At 38.9% G+C, this 20,234-nt stretch overlaps 1 protein-coding gene across 3 annotated transcripts in view; it reads left to right on the top strand.

Annotated features, from left to right (window-relative positions):
• The window catches only part of REPS2 (RALBP1 associated Eps domain containing 2), a 240,313-nt gene that overhangs the window by 77,437 nt on the left and 142,642 nt on the right, over positions 1-20,234 (top strand). For 2 of the 3 annotated variants that reach the window (XM_077145368.1, XM_077145369.1), the window contains exons 3-4: positions 15,069-15,217; positions 17,368-17,494. In XM_077145368.1, the coding sequence (XP_077001483.1) occupies positions 15,069-15,217; positions 17,368-17,494 (276 nt within the window). The remainder of the gene's footprint in view (positions 1-15,068; positions 15,218-17,367; positions 17,495-20,234) is intronic. The other variant, XM_077145371.1, reaches the window with a different exon arrangement.

Genomic DNA, 20,234 nt, shown 5'->3' with positions numbered 1-20,234 from the left:
AAAGCTGTTTCTCAAAAGGAGAGTAATTATCTGCAGAGGATTGTAAGGCTTTATTTCAAAATCCTAAGGGCCTGCCTTGTGATTTTTCTATAGGGACCTGCTAGATGCACCAGACAGCATCTCTATTTGCCAGTGATACTTCCAGCACCACTGGATCTGCTGAATCATATGGTCCAAGTGGTAGAGCAGGTTGCATAACAGCCTGGACCTGTCACAGGACCTCCTTATGTTCTGGTCCCCACTCAAAACTAGCAGCTTTTCTAGTCAGTTGGTAAATGGGCTGGGTAGCATACCCAAACGAGGAATATGTTGTCTCCAAAATCCAAAGAGGCCAACTAGGCATTCTGCCTCTTTTATTTGGTTGTAGGAGGGTCCAAATACAACAGTTTATCTTACACCTTAGAAAGGATATCTTGACATGCCCCATACCTCTGAACATACAGAAATATCACTGAGGTCAAGGCCCCTGTATTTTTGTCGGATTTCTCTCCAATTCCCTGACATGCAAATGTCTTACCAATAAATCTAGAGTAGTTGCTACTTCTTGCTCACTAGGTCCAATCAACATGATATCATCAATATAATGGGCCAGTGGGAGGGAGAAATGATCAAGGTCCCTATGGGTAAGATTATGATGTTGAGCTCAAGAGTTGATATGCCCCTGAGGTAGGAGAGTGAAGGTATGCTGAATGCAAACTCTTACTGGTGGTTCTTATTGACAGCTATTGTGAAAAAAGTATTTTCCAGATCAATAGCTGCATACCAGGTACCAGGCCATGTGTTGATTTGCTCAAGCAATGATACCACATCCAGAATAGCAGCTGCAATTGGAGTCACCACCTGGTTACGTTTACAGTAATCCACTGTCATCCTCCAAGACCCATCTGTTTTCCTCACAGGCCCATTAGGAGAGCTAAATGAGGATGCGGTGGGAATCACCATCCCTGCATCCTTCAAGTCGTCTGGAGTGACACTAATCTCTGCAATCCCTCCAGAATCCAGTTTTGCTTTTGATTTACTATTTTTCTGGGTAGGGTAGTTCTTGTGGCTTCCACTTGGCCTCTTCTACTATAATTGCCCTCACTCCACGAGCCAGAGAACCAGTGTGGGGATTGTGCCAGTTGCTGAGTATGTCGATTCCAATTAAGCATTCTGGAACTAGGGAATAATGTCAGGGACCCACTGTGAGATGGACCTGAGCTAAAACTCCATTGATCACCTGACCTCCATTAAGCCCCTTCTCTGACTGGTGGGCCAGAGTGATGTTTTGAGTCTCCAGGAATTAGTGTCACTTCTGAGATAGTGTCTAATAATCCCCAAAATACCTGATCATTTCCTTTTCCCCAGTGCTCACCCTGGTAAAACGCCGTAGGGGAAGGCTGGGAGGAAGGTTAACAGTGTACATTTTTTGACTACATAGATTGGAAAACTCATGCTCTTCTTTTGGAGTATAGCATACTTCCTCATGGGTCATGCTTTGTATCTCACCTTTTGGGGCCAGTTGGGACCTTACTCTAGTTATAGTCTTGAGGAAAAGAGGGGAGGTGAGTGGGTGTGGGTCATGAAAAGAATTAGAAGTGTCTTTCAAGCCAGTTACTTCAGGGTATTCCACTGCCATTTGGAAAGAGTCATTAGTGCCTTTGCATCTAATCAGAGCAGAAAACTGTATTACTTTGGGTTCTCTAGAGAAACAGAATCAACAGGAAACACTCGCAAATATAAAATTTATAAAGGTGTCTCACGTAACCATGGGAATGCAGAGTCCAAAATCCACAGGGCAGGTTGTGAATCCTGCTGAAACAGGATTAATTGCTCCAGACATAGGAATGAGAGCTGTTTCCCCAGGGGAGGTGGTTACAGGTTTAGTAGGCACTGAAGGGTTCATCTCTTTAGGTGGAGGTTGGATGGCAGACTCCTCTGGGTGGACTGGAGGCTGCAAGCTATTTCCTCAAGGCAGGCTGAAGGTTGGGAAGCTCTTTCCTCAGGGCAGGCTGGATATTGGATGGCTCTTTCCCCAGGAAAGACCATTGCAGGTCTATCTAGCAAAGACTCAGCAGAATTCAGGGTTTCCATGTCCCCATTGCCATCAGTATCAAGCCATATGTCCCCATTCTAAGGTTCCAGATCCCATTCTTTTCCAGTCAAAGCCCTTGCTTTAACAGCAGACACCCTGCAAGGTTGAGCTTTTAGTTTACATTGTAAATCTGCTATTCGCACAATGAGGTTATTCGCACAATGAGGTTCTGTGTTTGATTTTCAGAAATCTCAAGTCTGGGACCCCAGGAAATAAGACTTTCTTTTAGGGCACGCATGGAAACTTATATCCGTCATATAGTGCTTAAGTTGCAAATCTGAAGCTCATCCCTTTCCCTCAGTTTTATTGAGCATATCTGACAACAGCCAGCCAACATCCTTCTACCTCTTAACTCCACAAAACTCCATTAAGCTGTCAAAAACACTCTCGCCCAGAGCCTTGCCTCATATAAGCATACAATTAGGAGAATCAAATGGCGATATTATGCGTATCTCTATTACCAACTCACACCATGGACTGTCAGTACTATTTTGATTATTGGAAAGAGTCATTAGTGCCTTCGCGTCTGTAATCAGAGTAGAAAACCGTATTACTTAGGGTTCTCTAGAGAAACAGAATCAACAAGAAACAGTCGCAAATATAAAATTTATAAAAGTGTCTCACGTAACTGTGGGAATGAAGAGTCCAAAATCCGCAGGGCAGGTTGAGAAGCTGCTAATTCTGATGAAGGGTCTGGATGAACTCCACAGGAGAGGTTCACCAGCAGAAGTGGAAGAGAGCCTGTCTCTTCTGAATCCTCCTTAAAAGGCTTCCCATGATTAGATTAAGCATCACTCATCATTGCAGACACTCCCCTTGGCTGATTACAAATGGAATCAGCTGTGGATGCAGCTGACATGATCATGATTTAATTCTATGAAATATCCTCATCACAACAGACAGGCCAGCACTTGCCCAACCAGACAAACAGGTACTACCACTTGGCCAAGTTGACACATGAACCTGACCGTGACAGTCCACCCCTTGTCAACTTGGCACCTATACATATCACCTTAAACCATACCTAATTTCTAAATAAAAAACAATAAAACACACATTTTTTTCTTTCATCTAACAATACTCACCTGTCCTGCATATAACTGGAAACACATTAAATCTCTCCAGAATAGGGTGCAAGTCCTTGGGTAATATTCATTCTTAAACTTGATATCTTACAACTTAAATAGTATAACATGAACAAAACAGCATTACAGTCCTTGTTTCTGTAACTGATCACGTGGTCAAAGTTCATATTTATCACTACCTTCTTCCACTACCCATTCCATGTTCCCTTTACCCTCAGTAAGCACTTCAGCCGGCCATGGTTCTTTGCCTGGTGGGGTGACCCAAACCTTCATTCCTGAAGTTTCAGAGCCATTAGTAGTCCTACCTGGATTGTGTTGTTGCACTTTTCCATTGATTTTAATCACAGGGCATGGTAGTACTAAAAGATGCCCTAGGGGATCTCCTATATTCCAAGAAAAGTCTTCTTTACCTCCATTGTGTAATTGCAGTCCTATTTCCCCCTGATAGTCAGGGTCAGTCATCCCAGCCAATAATGTAATCCCCTTCTCGGCTTGTTGATCCAGGGGCATGAGTAGCCCAAAGTGACCAGGTGGCAGTCTTCGATTCCAGTTCAATAGAATCATTGTCGTTTCTCCTGGCGGAAGCACTCCCCCTTTTGGAACTAAAACCTGTAGGCCAGCAGAGCTCAGGGTCGCAGGAACAGGAAGCAAAAATTTTCCGAGTGGATCACTAGGGGTAATAGTGAGTGGTGTCACTCCCATTTCCACCCCTTGGTTCCTGGACCCATGGATCCTGACTATGGGAGAAACAACACCATAGAGCAGATGCTGATTCAGCGCATATACAGCTTCCTGGAGAACATTACCCCAGCCTTTCAAGGTATTGCCACCTAGTTGACACTGTAATTGAGTTTTCAAAAGGCCATTCCACCGTTCTGTCAATCCAGCTGCTTCTGGATGATGGGGAACATGGTAAGACCAGAGAATTCCATGAACATGTGCCCATTCCCGCCCTTCATTTGCTGTGAAGTGTGTTTCTTGATCAGAAGCAATGCTGTGTGGAATACCATGACGATGGATAAGGTATTCTGTAAGCCCACGGATGGTAGTTTTGGCAGAAGCATTGTGTCCAGGGAAAGCAAACCTATATCCAGAGTATGTGTCTATTCCAGTTAGAACAAATTGCTGCCCCTTCCATGAAGGGAGTGGTCCAATGTAATCAACCTGCCACCATGTAGCTGGCTGGTCACCTCGTGGAATGATGCCATATCGGGGCTGAGTGTGGGTCTCTGCTGCTGGCAGATTGGGCACTCAGCAGTGGCTGTAGCCAAGTCAGCCTTGGTGAGTGGAAGTCTATGTGCCTTCTCACTTGAGAGAGAAACCCTGAACTTCATCGGCAGAACTGTAAACTAGCAACTTATTTAATTCCCCTTTTTAAAACCATTCCTTTTCTGGTATATTGTATTTCAGCAGCTAACAAACTAGAGCAAAAACCAAGTGTAAAAACCCATTTTTAAAATTCTGGTTCTGAAGAACCACTCTCTGAACTAAGTTCTATTAGATAGGGTTCTCTAGAGAAACAGATCCAACAGGAGATATCTGTAAATATGAGATTTATAAAAGTATCGCATGTAGCCATGGGAATGCAGGAGTCCAGAATCAGTATGGCAGGCTGTGAATCTGGCAACTCCAATGAAGTGTCTTGACGAATTCCACAGGAGAGGCTTGCTGGCTTTTTAGCAATGTTTTTGTAATTTTTTGTATAGTTTTCTTTTAGCAGTGGCCTTTCCATCCATGATTAAATTTATTCTTAAATATTTGATTCTTTTAATTGTTATTGTAAATGGATTTTTTTCTTGATTTCCTCCTCGGATTGCTCATTACCAACGGTATAGAAACACTACTGATTTTTGCATGTTTATCTTATATTCCACCACTTTGTTGAACTCATTTATTAGCTCTAGTAACTTTGTCATAGATTTTTTTGGATTTTCTAAATATATAGGCTCAGGTCATCTGCAAATAGTGTAAGTTTTACTTCTTCCTTTCCAATTTGGATGCCTTTTATTTCTCTTTATTGCTTGACTGCTCTGGCTAGAACTTCTAGCACAATGTCAAATAACAGTGGTGACCGTGGGCATCCGTGTTTTATTCCAGATCTTAGAGGGAAAGCTTTCAGTCTTTCACCATTGAGTACGATGCTAGCTATCGGTTTTTCATATATGCACTTTATTATGTTGAGGAAGTTATGTTTGATTCCTAACTTTTGAGGTGTTTTTATCATGAAAGGATGCTGAATTTTGTCAAATGCCTTTTCGGTTTCAATTGAGATGTTCATGTGGTTTTCTCCCTTGGGTTTTTTAATGTGGTGTATTACATTGATTTTGCAGGTGTGTGTGTGCTGAACTACCCTTGCATACCTGGCATAAAATCCACTTGATCATGGTGCATAATTTTTTTAATGTGCTGTTGGATTTGATTTACAAGTATTTTGTTGAGGAATTTTTGCATCTATATTCATTAATAAAATTGACCTGAAAATGTCATATAATTGGATTCACAAAGTATATAGTCTTTTCAAACTGATTTCCTTTACTTTGCAATATATGTATAAGATTCATCCATGTCTTTGCATGATTTTGTAGCTCATTCTTTACTTATCCCTGAGCAGTAGTCTATTATATACGTGTACCATGGTTTATCTGTTCACCTATTGAAAGATATCTTTGTTGCTTCCAGTTTTTGGTTATTACAAACAAACTGCTATACAAAAAGTGAAATAGGTATGTAATTTTCTTTTCTTGTAGTATCTTTATGTGACTTTGGTGTTAGGGTGATGTTGACTTCATAGAATGAGTTAGGAAATGTTCCCTTCTCTTCAGTTTTTTTTGGTCATTTGAGCAGGATTGGTGTTAATTCTTCTTGGAATGATTGGTAGAATTCACCTGTGTATTTATCTGATCCTGGGCTTTTCTTTGTTGGGAAGGTTTTGATGACTGAGTCATCTCTTTCCTTGTAATTTATCTGTTGAGGTCTTCTGTTTCTTCTAGAGTCAGTGTATGTTTCTGTGTTTGTAGGAGTTTGTCCATTTTATCTTTGTTGTCTGATTTGTTGGCATATAGTTGATCATATCCTCCTGTTATCCTTTTTATTTCTGTGGGGTCAGTAGTAATATCCCCCCTCCTATTTCTGATTTTATTTATTTGTGTTCATCTTTATTTCTTCTTTGTCTATCTAAGATTTTGTCAATTTTACTGATCTTCTCAAAGAACCAACTTTTGGTTTTATTACTACTCTCTCTTTTTTTATTTTCAATTTCATTTATTTCTGCTCTGACCTTTGGTATTTATTTCCTTTGGCTTGTTTTCTGACTATTTGCTTTTTCTAGTTCCTCCAGGTGTACAGTTAGGTCTTTTATTTTCATCTCTTTCTTTTTTTTTTAATGTAGGTGTTTAGAGTTATAAATTTCCCTCCCAGCATAGCCTTTGCTGCATCCCATAAGTTTTGATATATTATGTTCTCATTTTTGTTCATGTCAAGATATTTACTGATTTCTCTTGCAGTTTCTTCTTTGACCCACTGATTGAGTATGCTTTTTAACCTCCATACATTTTTGAATTTTCCAATTATCCAACTGTTACAGGTTTCCAGCTTCATTTCATTATGGTTAGAGAAAGTGCTTTGTATAATTTCAGTCTTTTTAAATTTATTGAGACTTGTGTGCTATCCTTTAGAACGATCCATGAGCACTTGAGAAGAATGTATATCCTCCTGTTTTGGGGTGCAGTGTTTTGTAAATGTCTGTTAGGTCTAGTTCATTTATTATATTATTTAAGTTCTCTGTTTCCTTAATGATCCTGTGTCTAGATGTTCTATCAATGAGAGTAGTGTTTTGAAGTCTCCAACTTTTGTTGTAGAGATGTCTGTTTCTCCCTTCAGTTTTGCCACTGTTTGCCTCATATATTTTGGGGCACCTTGGGTAGGTACATAAATTTTATGATTATTATTTCTTCTTGGTGAATTGCCCCTTTTATTATATATAGTATCCTTCTTTGTCTCTTATAACAGTTTTTGCATTTAAAGTCTGTTTTGTCCAATATTAGTATAGCTACCTCAGGTCTTTTTTTGGTTACTGTTTTTGTAGTCTAACTTTTTCTAACCTTTCAGTATCAATGTATTTGTGTCCTTGGATGTGTGGTTAGTCTGTTGTAGACAGCATATAGATGGATCATACTTTTAAATAATCCATTCTGCCAATCTGTGTCTTTTGATTGGGGAGTTTAACCATTAACATAGACAGTATTGTTACTGTAAATTCAGTGCTTCTGCCATTTTATCCTTTGGTTTTTATATCTCATGTCTTAGTTTTGTCTCTCATTTGACCCTTTTAGTTACACTAGCCAATGATCTTTATTTCTGTGCTGCTCTTTAAGCTTTTCTCTCCTGTCTTTTTCTTCCATCCTGTAAAACTCCCTTTAGTATTTTTTATTTTTGTAGGGCATGTCTCTGGTGTTTGAATGCTCTCAGTTTCTGTTTACTGTGACTATTTTAAAGTCCCCCTCATTTTTGAAGGACAGTTTTGAGGGATAGATAATAATTGGCTGGCAGTTTTCCTCTTTCAATACTTCAAATATATCTGCCTTCTTGCCTCCATGATTTCTGATGAGAAATCGGTCCCTAATCTTAATTGTGGTTTTCTTGTGTGTGACCAATCGTTTTCCTCTTGCTGCTTTTAGTATTTTCCCTTTACTTTTGGCATTTGTGTTCTGATTAGTTTGTTTCTCTGAGTAGTTAGCAGTTATTCTCTTTGAAGTATGTTGTACTTCTTGGACACGAATGTTTATATCTTTCATGAGAGTTGGGAAGTTTTTGGCTATTATTTTTGCAAATATTTTTTCTGCGCCTTTTCTCTTTTCTTCTTTTGGGATACCCCTGACATGTACATTTGTGCGCTTCATGGTCATTCAATTCCCTGAGACCCTGCTCAATTTTTTCTTTTCTTTTCCCTGTCTGTTCTTTTGTTTGTAAGATTTTGATTGCCCTATCTTATAGTTCACTGCTTCTTTCTTCTGCCTATTCAAATCTGCTATTGTATGCCTCTTGTGCTTTTCATTCCCATAAGTTCTGTTACGTGTCTTTTCATACTTTCAAATTCTTCTTTATGGTCACCTAGTGTCTTCTTAATATCCTTTATCTCTTTACCTATATTGTCCTTCATGTCCTTGAATTGATTTAGGATATTTGTTTGAACATCTTTGGTTAGTTGTTCCAAATTGTCTGTCTCCTCTGGAGTTTTAATTTGTTCCTTTAAGTGGGCTGTATCTTCCTGTTTCTTATATAGCATGTAAGTTATTTATTAAAAAATTTTTTGTAATTGTGAAATATAATATATGTACAAAAAAAGCAATAGATTTCGAAGTACATTTTAACAAGTAGTTGTAAAACAGAGTTTAAAGTTTGGTATGGGTTACAATTTCATGATTTTTTTTGTTTTTTCCTCTAGCTGCTCCAAGACACTGGAGGCCATCATAAATATCAATATAATGATTCAGTAGTTGAACTCATTTGTTAAATCCAATCTTCTCTGTTATACTTCTTCTCCTCTTTAAATAACATTATATACATAGAATCAGTAAATTTCAAAGTACGTTGCTACAATTAGTTGTAGAACTGATTTCAGAGTTTGATGTGGTTACAGCTCTACAATTTTAGGTTTTTATTTCTAGCTGCTCTCAAGTACTGGAGGCTACAAGAAGTATCAGTATAATGATTCAGCAATCATAATCGTTTGTTAAACCCTACTTTCTCTGTATTACTCCATCACCTTTGATGTTTCTCCCACTCTTTAGGGGTATTTGGGCTATGCCCATTCTAAATTTTTCATGTTGGAAGGGGCTGTCGATCATATGGGATAGGGGGATTAACCTATCTGGTCCGGGGACCTATCTGGAGGTTGTAAGTTTCTGGAAAGTTACCCTAGTGCATGGAACCCTTGAAGAATCTTATATAATGCCCTAGATGTTCTTTAGGTCCACTCAGCTTTTAACCAGTTTCTCATTCTCTTCATTCCATTCTTCCCTAGATGCTATACACTCTTCCCCTGGCCTCTGGAGCCACAGAACAGTTGTTTCAGACAGTTCTTGCCTGACTACCAGCTGTATATGAAGGATGAGTGAATCCTGGCACTTGCTATTCTGTCATCTTCCCCTCAAGCTTTTCCTTTAGGTGGCTGTTTTTGTATGGGATTCTTTGACAATCTAATAAAAGCTCTGGACCTTTTCCCCAGAAAAGTGTACATTTGACATTGATGTTCAATATGTTTTCTTCAACTTCAGGGGTTTCTGGACTCCCAGAGTCTCTTCATGGACCCCAGCATATGCAGTTCATGAATGGACACAGAGTATATAAGTTAGAAGAGGCCTCGAGATAATCTCCTTTTCCATAAGGGAAAATTAAGGTGCTGAGAGGTGATATAGTACAGATACTGCTTGGTAGTGGCAGAACCCAGTGGAGTGCAGGTCTCCTGCTCACTTCCAGGTTCTGTCTGTGATATGTCCAGTCATGTAACTCATTCCTGCCTACCTCTCAAAATTACAAAATCACTTTTCCCATGCCAGTCTCCATCTCCCTGTCAGTGCTCTAGCTATCCATTTCCAAATTGGCAAGAGATCTTTCAAAGTCCTTGACAGATAGTTTAGGTAGGAGACTCGAAAGTGTTGAGGCCAGGCCTGGGTTGAGAAGTCTGACCTGATGTTTACTTCCAAGGTAAGTTCAGGGAAATGTGTGGGGATGGCTTTCTTTGGGATTATAGAATATCATTGTCATTATTTTTTGTTAACCTATAAGTAACTGGTAAAAGTGAATAGGCAGTGAAAAGTGGAAGGAAGAGGGAGGGAGCCAGGAAGCAGGGGCCAGGCGTTTTGTCGTGACTGTAGTTCTGCCATCTGACTGTTGCATGACTTAGGCCAGGCCCGCCCTTCCTTCCCCGGGTTTATTTCCTTACCTTTAGCTTTTCTCCAGACCATTTTCCAGCCCCAAATACCACAATTTCATACTGAACATTCATACCTACAGCAGAAGTGATTTTATATAGAAGAGAATATTTTAACTTTCAGGATAGCAATATAGCTTAGTGGCTATGACTATGGACCCAAGCAACATACTGTCTAATTTCGAATCCCTGCTCCACCGCTTTCTATTTGTGTGCACCTGGGCAGATTTCTTAATCTCTCTGAGTTGCAAATGGCTCACCTGGAAGAGTATACCAATAGTACCTGCTTTATAGGATTCTTGAGAGTACAATATCAGGTAATCTCTTGTCGACTTTGAGAACAGCATTTAGTTCAGTATTGTCCGGTATGATAGCTGATCGCTAATTCTGTGAAGTGACTGGCTGTTGAGCATATGAAATGTGGCTATTGTGATTAAAGAATTAAAATTTTAATTCAATTTATTTTAAGTTTAAATAAGCTGAAGCAGTCTAAAATATTTTTCCATTAAACCCAACCTTATTATTTTAGTAGGGACTACGTTTCACTTTGTTACATCACATAAGAAGGAGTCGGAATCTTTTCCTATAAAGGGCCAGATAGTAAATATTTTCAACTCTTTGGGCCATGTGGTCTCTGCCACAACTACTCAACTCTGCTGTTGTAATGTGAAAGCAACCATGGACTGTATGTACACAAATGAACGTGGCTATGTTCCAATAAAGCTTTATTTATGGACACTGGAATTTGAAGTTCATAAATTTAACCATGTCGCAAAATATTATTTTTCTTTTGATATTTTCCCCCAAACTTTCCAAAATGTAAAAACCAATTTTTAACTCACTGGTTGTACAGAAACAACCAGTGGTCTGGGTATGGTGCATAAGCATATACCCAAGGTAAATGAATTCATAGCCATCAAAAAACATTTAGCATAATGCCCTTTAGCATCTTCATTCATAATGCCCCAAACTGGAATTAACCCAAATGATTACCATAGGAGAACGAATAAAAATATTTTAGTATCTTCATAAAATAGATCAGCAATGAAACAGAATGAGCTATAGCTATGCACAAGTGGTGGATGATTATCACCAAAAGAATGTTAAGTGAAAGAAGCTAGTCATAATGGTAAGTTCTGTTTGATCCCATTGACATCAGGCTCTGTAATGGTCAAGGAAATCTGTGTTAGGAAGTAGAACGGTGGTTTCTAGGTAGCACATTGGGAGGGGATTAGCTGGAAAGCAACCTGAAGGAAAATTCTGTGTGATGGAAATGTCATGTCTTAATCTGGGTGTTGGTTACATGTATAAGTTTAGAAAACTCTTCAGATGATACACTTAAGATCTATGTACATTATTCCTCCATACAAAATGCCCTTTATGTAATGAAAAAAGTCAGTCACTGACCTTTACCATTATAGTATTTCTTAATGAAGTCCAGATTTGTGGCCATGGTGGTCCAGCCATCAGTGAGAGCTGCACTCTTCTGGCCAGTAGCCGCCTATGGCTTAAAACTTGGTGGGTCTTAATGGAGATGTGCAATAAAGGGAAAATACACACTGGGTTGTGAAGACTTTGTATTAGAAAAGAATATAAACTACCTCATTGATGATTTTTTTTATGTTGATCACATGCAGAAATCATAATATTGGGTTAAAATTTGTTATCAAAATTGAGTACACCCAAAAGTAAAAATAAATTAGGAAGATGGAAATACTAGTGGTCAATGAGAGGGAGGGGTAAGGGGTATGGTATATATGAGTTTCTTCTTTTTTATTTCTTTCGTTGGAGTGATGCAAATGCTCAAAAAAAATTATCATGATGATGAATACGAAACTATGTGATGATATTGTGAGTCTGTGATTGTAACCATAAATAGAATGTTTATATGTCAAGAATGTTTGTATGTTTGGTAAGGTTCGACAATAAAAATATTTTTTAAAAATTCAGTTAACCAAATGTTAAAATAAATTTAGTTTGAAATGCTAATGATCAATGAAAGGGAGAGGTAAGGGGTATGGTATGTATAATTTTTTTTCTGTTTTCATTTTATTTCTTTTTCTGAATTGATGCAAATGTTCTAAGAAATGATCATGATGATGAATATGCAACTATGTGATGATATTGTGAATTACTGATTATATATGTAGGATGGAATGATCATATGTTAGGAATGTTTGTGTTTCTTGTCATTTTTAAAAAAAATTTTAAAATTAATAAAAAAATTTTTTAAAAATTCAGTTCACCTCTTTCTTTTTTGCCTTTTAATCTGGCTGCTACAAAAGTGTGTGGCTCGCATTCCATGTCTGATGGGCAGCGCTGAAGGCATGTGAACAGCAGCTGCCATTTTCCATTGGCCATGGGCTCTCTGCCGAGCCCCCCACTCCCTGTTGTCTAGATAATGAAGCTCAGTGTTGTTTGCCATTTATTGCTGCATTTGGGCTTGCTTATTTTGCTGTAATGGGTTGAAGAAATTCAAGTATTTCTTATATCTATGTCTCTGTCAAAAATGGAAAAAGAAAAGGTTTTTTCCCATGCTTTTTAGAGTCTCACTTGTTTAAAAAAGGGGAGGCATAGTTTTCTTTGTGAAAGTGAAGAATCGTCATATGTATTTGGCATATGAAGTGTTTGTATGTTGAAAGAATCCATCCTAAGATACCGTTAGGTAGCAAGCCACTTTATCACCTCCTCAGCCTCTGTCAGAATTCATTTCAACTCTTGATTTGTTTCTTGTGTGTCAATTTAATTTCATCTAATCAGGGAGACAGGGTTCTCATCAGCTACTACAGAGGGACCTTCTCTTGTGAATACTTGCATACATCACTGACTGAGAGAGAACTTTATTGACTAATTTTCTAATAAAGTCTCGCTGTCTAATTTCGTGTGTGTGTGACTAGGACAAAACGCTGAGAAGGCATATTTACAAATGAGAGCTTTACCTTTTGGTTTTGAAAAGCTTGCAGCCATGGAAGGGAAATTGCTCCTTTCTGAAAGTTTTCAGTGACAGGAGTATTATCATGAATAGTTACAATTCTGTGAAGTGAGAGATGCTTAAAAGTACATGACCAAAGAAAGCATGAGAGAAATTCAGCTGTATTTTGTCTTTTGCTCTTTGTGGGCTGCCTAGGGGAGAGAGGTTCTTTCCCAGGCAAGCAGGAATGGTTTTGGAGAAATGCCATCTGCCAGGGAGGGAAGATGTGTGACACCAGGGTGTCCTGAAAGAAGTCTGGGGGCCCAGTTTAAATCCTGAGTTAATTGTTGACATTCATAATACCGTGATTGTATTCTCTTGCTCCTGGGGTTATCTGTTGAACCCCAGTAAAACACAGGTGAGGGAGCTGATAAGTAGTGCGTATTTCATGCCTACCCCTCCAGAAGTGCCTGGAAGTCGAGTCATCCTCTAGTGGGCAGATCAAGGAGCAAACTATTTTATATGATCTTGTTCTATTATTTTAGATCCTCTTTGCACACCAAGCTGAAACAAATACCTTTCTGAGAATAGAGCTGTAGGTTTCGCTTGTATTTCATTTACTAAGAATCTTGATTTCCTTTTCTTTTGCCATTTTTCTTTTGAAGTCCATTCCTGCCTTGGGTGTTGGAGAGCTGCCCAAGTTTGGGAAACATTAAAACATTAAAAATGGCAGCCATTCCCTCTTTGGAGGAGAGTCTTGGTTTAATTTTCTAGATTGGTGATTCTATTTAGGTCTCTCGGGCCCTTGGCTGATTGATCATGCAGAGATTTGTCATATTGCCTGCTCCTTTGAATCAAATGTGGACATAGCAACTAAAAATAAACATGATGTGGATATTAGAGAACCAGGGGCTGCCTTTGCCTGGGGAGCTAGATTCTTGCTTGCTGTTGCTAAGATGTTTTCTGGCTTTAGCACAGCATCAATCATGGGAAGTGCAGCTGTGTTTTTGGAATAGAAAGCTGATGGAAGCGCAAAGGCACACTGATGAGTATTAGCCTGAACAGTGCATACAGATGCAAATCATTAGGCATAATCCATAATGTTATCCCCATTTTTGCAGTTCTTTGTGCTGTGTGATTGTGTGTGATTTGCTGTGCTGAGAACTAGAAGTGAGCCAAGCATCATTTCCATTTTCAGAATACTTTTGTCAGAAACTTGAATGATAAGGAAATCGACTGGACTGTTGCACATCAGCCCCTGGTTGCATTGTGAATGGCTAATGGCTTTGATAGTAGAATCTGGCTGAGCGGTAGACTGCTTGCTCCAACTTGATACCATTTTTCTTATTCCATTACTCAAAGTCAACTGGAGATTGAGTGTGAAAATTCCTTAAGTAATCACATAGGAGGCAAAACTGTTCTTCCCAGTAAGTTTGCCCTCAGAACGATGGGCCTTTCTGTAGGGCAGGAACCCTGGGCTCTGGTTAAGAGCTTGGATGCTGAAGCCAGGTTGCCTGGGTTCAAACCCTGGTTCTGCCACAGACTGGCTGTGTGACTTTGTGTAAGTTAATGCATTCTTGTGTGTCTGTTTGCACGTCTGTACATGAAGGACCATGATAGTCTTATCTTACAGAGTTGTTGTGAGGATTAAATGAATTAATGTTTGCAGATCCTTCATACAGTGCTCGGCCAATAGTAAGTGCTGTGTCAATTTTCCCTGCTGCCATTTGTCAGGTATAATTGTATATCTGCAATGCCACATCTTTTTTCATGGTGCTGGACTAAAGGATAAAGCTGGAGATTGGTCTGAAACCTGAATTTTTTTTACAGAGATTTAACAACATTTAATGCTGTTAAGCGAGAATACCTCAGTGAAACTGTAGCATTTTTTTTTTCTATCAAGATAGCATCATAGGAGTTTTCATTGTGTCTAAGTCAAAATTTAATCTATATTTAGCACTCTGGAATTTTCCTAAAAAATGATTCATCTTTTGGCTGTTAAGTTCCCCTTTTTGCAGAGTTTTAAAATAAAGTCTCATTTGAGCTTTTCTAATTCTGGTCCTAAAGAATTGCCTCTGCCTCGCTTTGTGATGTCAAAGAATGATGGTGAAATACGATTTGGGAACTCGGCCGAGCTGCATGGAACTAAGGTTCAGATTCCATATTTAACTGCGGAAAAAAATTCCTTCAAAAAAATGGACGATGGGGATAAACAGGTAAGCAGTCCTATCAGTCCTATTTGAATGTGACCGTGAAGCCTCTGCTGTCAGGCTTCCAACACATTTCACCATCTGGGACACAATTACAGACTTGAAAAGAAGCCCGCAAAGTCTTCTTATAGCAAGAGAAAAGATCGACACAAAGCCTACTTTATGGGAATTGCGATGAGCCACCAATGGATTCTTTAGTACTATAGTAGTTTATCTAAAATAAGGCTACTGATTTAACACAATTATTTGATTTCTTTAGGTCGGTGGTTTTCCAAGTGAGTTCTTTGAAATTTAACTTCCATGAGTTTTTAATAGGTTCTCTCCACAAAGAAGCCCAGAGAAAAGTTGTTTTTTTTTTTTTTTTTTGGTTAAATATGTTTGGAAAATGCAGTTTTATTGCCCATTCTTGGGAGAAACACTAAACCCGTTTTGAAGTGCATATTAGCACACTTAAGGCTCTGAGAAGTCCTGCAGTAAAGAGACCTGGAGATCTGCAGTCACTAAATTTCTTTCACCAGGGAATCTTTTCTTAGGGAGCATGTTTGGAATACCATCTTGGGAAATGCTGCCCTTACACATCTAGCAGGTTGGGAACAAGAAGAGGGGGGATGGGATTTTAAAATTAAACCACTAATTTCAATAGTCAGATAGTGATTGATAGAGAAAAAGCATGAAGGCCCAGAAGAGTGGGCCTATCAAGGAGAGGCAAATGGTCTTACACATTTGTAAACCCTGGTGGCATCGTGGTATAGCCTGTACTTCTCATAAAGGTACTGATACACACACACACACACACACACACACACTGAGGTATACTTAGTAGAGTGTCTTCTTAACGCAAAGAAATGCATTGTATTTTAGGAAGACTTGAATCAAAGTGTTTTTAAAATGAGAGGAAGATTAAAGGATTACTATATGGAAATTAAAGGATTACAGCTATATGGAAAACTTATGTGGCTCATCCTTATGATGCTGGTTATGAGGTATTACTTTAGAAATTTTATCTTTATAGTTAAGTGAGGTGTAGCACATCCTGTACTACATGTACCTTGTGCTTTCCATGTACTGATGTTCTCATAATTCTGAAAGATTTTAAAGTAGTTCTTCAGGAATATAAGAAGGGCGGGGAGGCATAGGACTTTTCAGTTCATATTCTTGTTTTCCTGCCTGTACTTGGAGAGGAACGAGGATCCGCTGTCCCACGGTGGTTGCTACCCTGGGACATGCCCAGGCCCTCCCTGGCTGCATGAATTTGGATACATCCTTTCATGTCAGGCTGGGTTTATGCTGCACCCACCTGATCTGTGGGTGTGAGCTCATGCTTCAAGCAAATATATTTTCCTTTTTCTTGAAGAAGAGCATTTCATTGGTATCTTAGATTTAATATTTCCCGTTAGACTGAGGTACCTCTATAGCCTCTGTATTGATGAAAAGTACTAATTACTTGTTACTTGGGTACTCCAAAGTTACTGGTTTGTTGATACTGTTAAAAGAAGAAAAAGAGGAAGAAACCAAGCAGCAGAGTGTGGATGGTTCCTTACCTTGTTCAGAGTTCTACATCAAGTTCGTATTATCATTGGAGCTTCATCCTGATATTTAGGAGTAGGCTGGTGGGAGTGGTTTACCCATAACAAATTGTTCTGCAATATCTCAATGTAAAAAAAAAAAAAAGAATTGGCATTTTACTTTGGCATAGTAAGTGTCAAGAATATTTAGCATTAAGCATTTTAAATAGTTTTATTTAATATCCACATTTGCTGAAAGACTTGATAGGTGTAAATCCAGGAAATAAGAATCTGTATTAATGAAGGGACATGGAATTTGTCCCCGAAGAGTCAAAATTGGGGGCTATGAATATTATTTCATGTGATCATTGACTTTCGTTTTCCAAAGAAACTGTTATTGGAATGACTAAATGTTTCAGGCTTATTTTAGTAATTTAGCTCACTGAAAACTGGCAAGCCTTTATTCTCTGGGAGACTTCTGAATCCTCAGACACAGCTTTTTAAGTACGCTTCATTTTTAGAAAGCATCTCCCCCTATTTGTCAAATCGGCTAGGTCACCAGCAGTAGAGTTGTGTTATATTTCATGACTGCAGCCAGAACGCCAGGCTTCTGGAGGAGTCACTGCTGAACTCTGCTCTGGTTCTTTGAAGCAGGAAGCACAGTCTCCCACGATGTCACCCCTCGCCTCCCCTCCTTCTTCCCCGCTTCATTACCAGAGGGTGCCCTTGAGCCATGGCTACAGCAAACTGCGGAGCGGCACTGAACAGATGCATCCAGGTAAGAGGAAGTTTGGGGCCCAGATGCCCCTGGCAATGTCTTACAGACTCCTTACTCTATAGGCAACACGACCACCAGCTGCTTAATTTCCTGATTTAATTACCTTTGTCTTTAGAAACATGACTTAATTTAATTTTATAGTCTCAAACAAGGTTTCTTTTTAATAAAATTAAATGTCTTAGTAATGCTTTGTCTCCTATTCTATAAACAAGTTCATCTTTAGACTTGTAAATAACTATTTAATCCTGCATATAGAGAAGCATAGTGTATTAAGGGTTTGCATTTTGGGGGGATTGTTAATCCTTTCTGCAAAAATACCAAATATATTCATATAAAAATTGCCTTTATGAAACATCTTAAAAATATAACTATACAAAAGCAATAGTATATTTATTCAACCTTTGGAGATTGGTCACGTAAATGAAAATAGTTAGCTCTTATGTTTTGGAATCAGAATAAGGTAAACCCTAGGGAAAGTATTCTGCTGAGAAATGGGTAAAGTGCACAGTGTGGGGCTGCCTGCCTTCACACACTGAAGCTTTACTGGCCCTGTTAGTGGTAAAATCCATTAGTTGCTTCTGAGGATGACTTGCAGAGTTGGCTGCCCAGGCTGCAATGCATAAAGCTCTGTAAATTCACGGTAGCATCTTGCCCTCCTGGGGTTCAGGTTCCCAATTTAAAATATGACAAATTAAAGGTATTCCAGAATTGCATATCCACAACCCCCTTTTAAAACATTTTGTGGGCTACAGCTGAAAATGATACATTTTCTACAGGTTTTTGCTGCATTGAAAATAGTGGTGACTTGTAGAGAGACACGAAAACAAAAATGTGTGCCTTGCTGCACTAAAGAGAAGCTGTAACCTTATATAGAGAGGCAGGTGTGGTATAATGTAAATGTCTTTTGATTGGAATGAGAAGGTAGGAGTCTACATGATCTAGGAGTCTGTCTGACTCTGGGTAAGCCATTCGACTTCTCTGAGCCATAATTTCCTCTCTTTTTGTAAAATCTGGACAGTAGTAGGGGTGTTGTGAGGATTACATGAGAACATGAGTATAAAGTCTATTTGGAAATTAAGTTCTATGCAAATGCAAGGTGATGTTAATGGATGGCCACCAAAATCACTTTTGTGCAACTTGAATGTCCCTTTGATGCCCGAAACTAAACTGGGTTGAGAATTCTCCATTTTCCTCTAATAGTCTTCCCTGCCTGATGTCCCCATTTTTAGAAGGATAATTTTCTGAATTCTAATCTTATCTCCGTTTGGAAGTTGGAGTCTTGTGCCTAGCATGGTGCCTCTTTTTTTGTTGTATGATTCATAGGTGAGTTTTTGTTGTTGTTGTTGTTCTACTTAGTCATCCTACCATCAGTTCTACCCTATCATCTTTCTTGATATTCCCTGAAGAATTTATCGGTACTTAAGCCCCATTCTCTCCTTATCCCACTCCAAATCAGGCTTCCATTCCCCCTGTGGCAAGGAAACAGCCAGCTTCTCTCCATCTTTCTTGACTCTCAGCAGCCTATGTTGAGCTTGGCTACACTACTTCATTCTTTTATATACTTTTTTTTTTTAAGTGAGGTAAAATTTTCATATAAGTATAAATGCACACATTTTAACTTTTCAATTTGAGTTGTAACAAATGAACACCCCATGAAGCCACCACTTCAGTCAAGACTAGAACATTCTCATGGCCCCGAAGATACCCCTTTCTAGTCAGTCCTTCCCCTCGCCTCCCCCCATGCAAGCACTGTTCTGGTTTTTATTGTCATAGATTAGTTTTGCCTCTTTTCTAGAACTCCATTTATGCGGAATCATATAGCATAACCATATTCTTAGGTGTCTGCCTCCTTCCCCTTAGCACTATGTTTGATATTCATCCATATTGTTGCCTGTGTCAGTAGTTTGCTCCTTTTTATTACTGAGTAGTATTCCATTGTATGAATGTACCACAATTTGATGATCTATTCTCCTTTTCATGAACATTTTGGGGTATTTCCAGTGTTTGGCTGATATGAATAAGGATACTAAGAACCTTTATGTACAAATCTTTTTGTAACATATGCTATTGTTTCTCCGGCACCTATGGAATTGCTGGGTCTTGGGGTTTAAGTGAGTAAGAAATAGCTAAAGAGCCTCACAGAGAGGCTCTATACCCCCATTGGCAATGTATGAGAGTTCATTTGCTCCTTGCCAGCATTTGGTACTTTAAGGAGAGGGGGGATTTTTTTCTCAATGTTTTAATTTTAGCCATTCTACTAGGTGTGAAGGGACATCTCCTTGTGGTCATTCCTTCTTGCTTGATTTTTCTCCTGTATCATGATCCTTGTAACTTGATGAACTGCTCTTCCAGAAAGTTCTCCTTTGTACAACATACCCATAGGGAGGAGTCTAAATAAACCCAGTCTCAAGAGTTGAGTTTTCTTGGTCCAGCCATTCATTGAGAGGCTAATACATCCCTCTAGTTAGGAACAAGGTCATTCACAAATCATAGCTTATAGGTATTTTCACTTAACACTTCTACATATATCTAAAGTAAAGAACAGAGGGTTTTTTCTGCCTGAAACTAAGCTCCATTTTGTGATACTTGCTTCTAATTGTTTATGTTTCCTTCAAAGTTTGATCATTCCCATTTATATAATGTCCATGGATTTTGCCCAGAGGATTTTTCTCTGTCTGCTCCCTCCTTTTTTTTTTGTCATATATCTTTAAAAAGTAAGAAAAGCCCTAATGTCTTCCTT

This window comes from Tamandua tetradactyla, chromosome X (genome assembly GCF_023851605.1).
Source record: "Tamandua tetradactyla isolate mTamTet1 chromosome X, mTamTet1.pri, whole genome shotgun sequence".
NCBI classification, from domain to species: Eukaryota; Metazoa; Chordata; class Mammalia; order Pilosa; family Myrmecophagidae; genus Tamandua; species Tamandua tetradactyla.
Note: the sequence above shows the minus strand (reverse complement) of the source record. Positions and strands in the feature narration are given on the sequence as shown.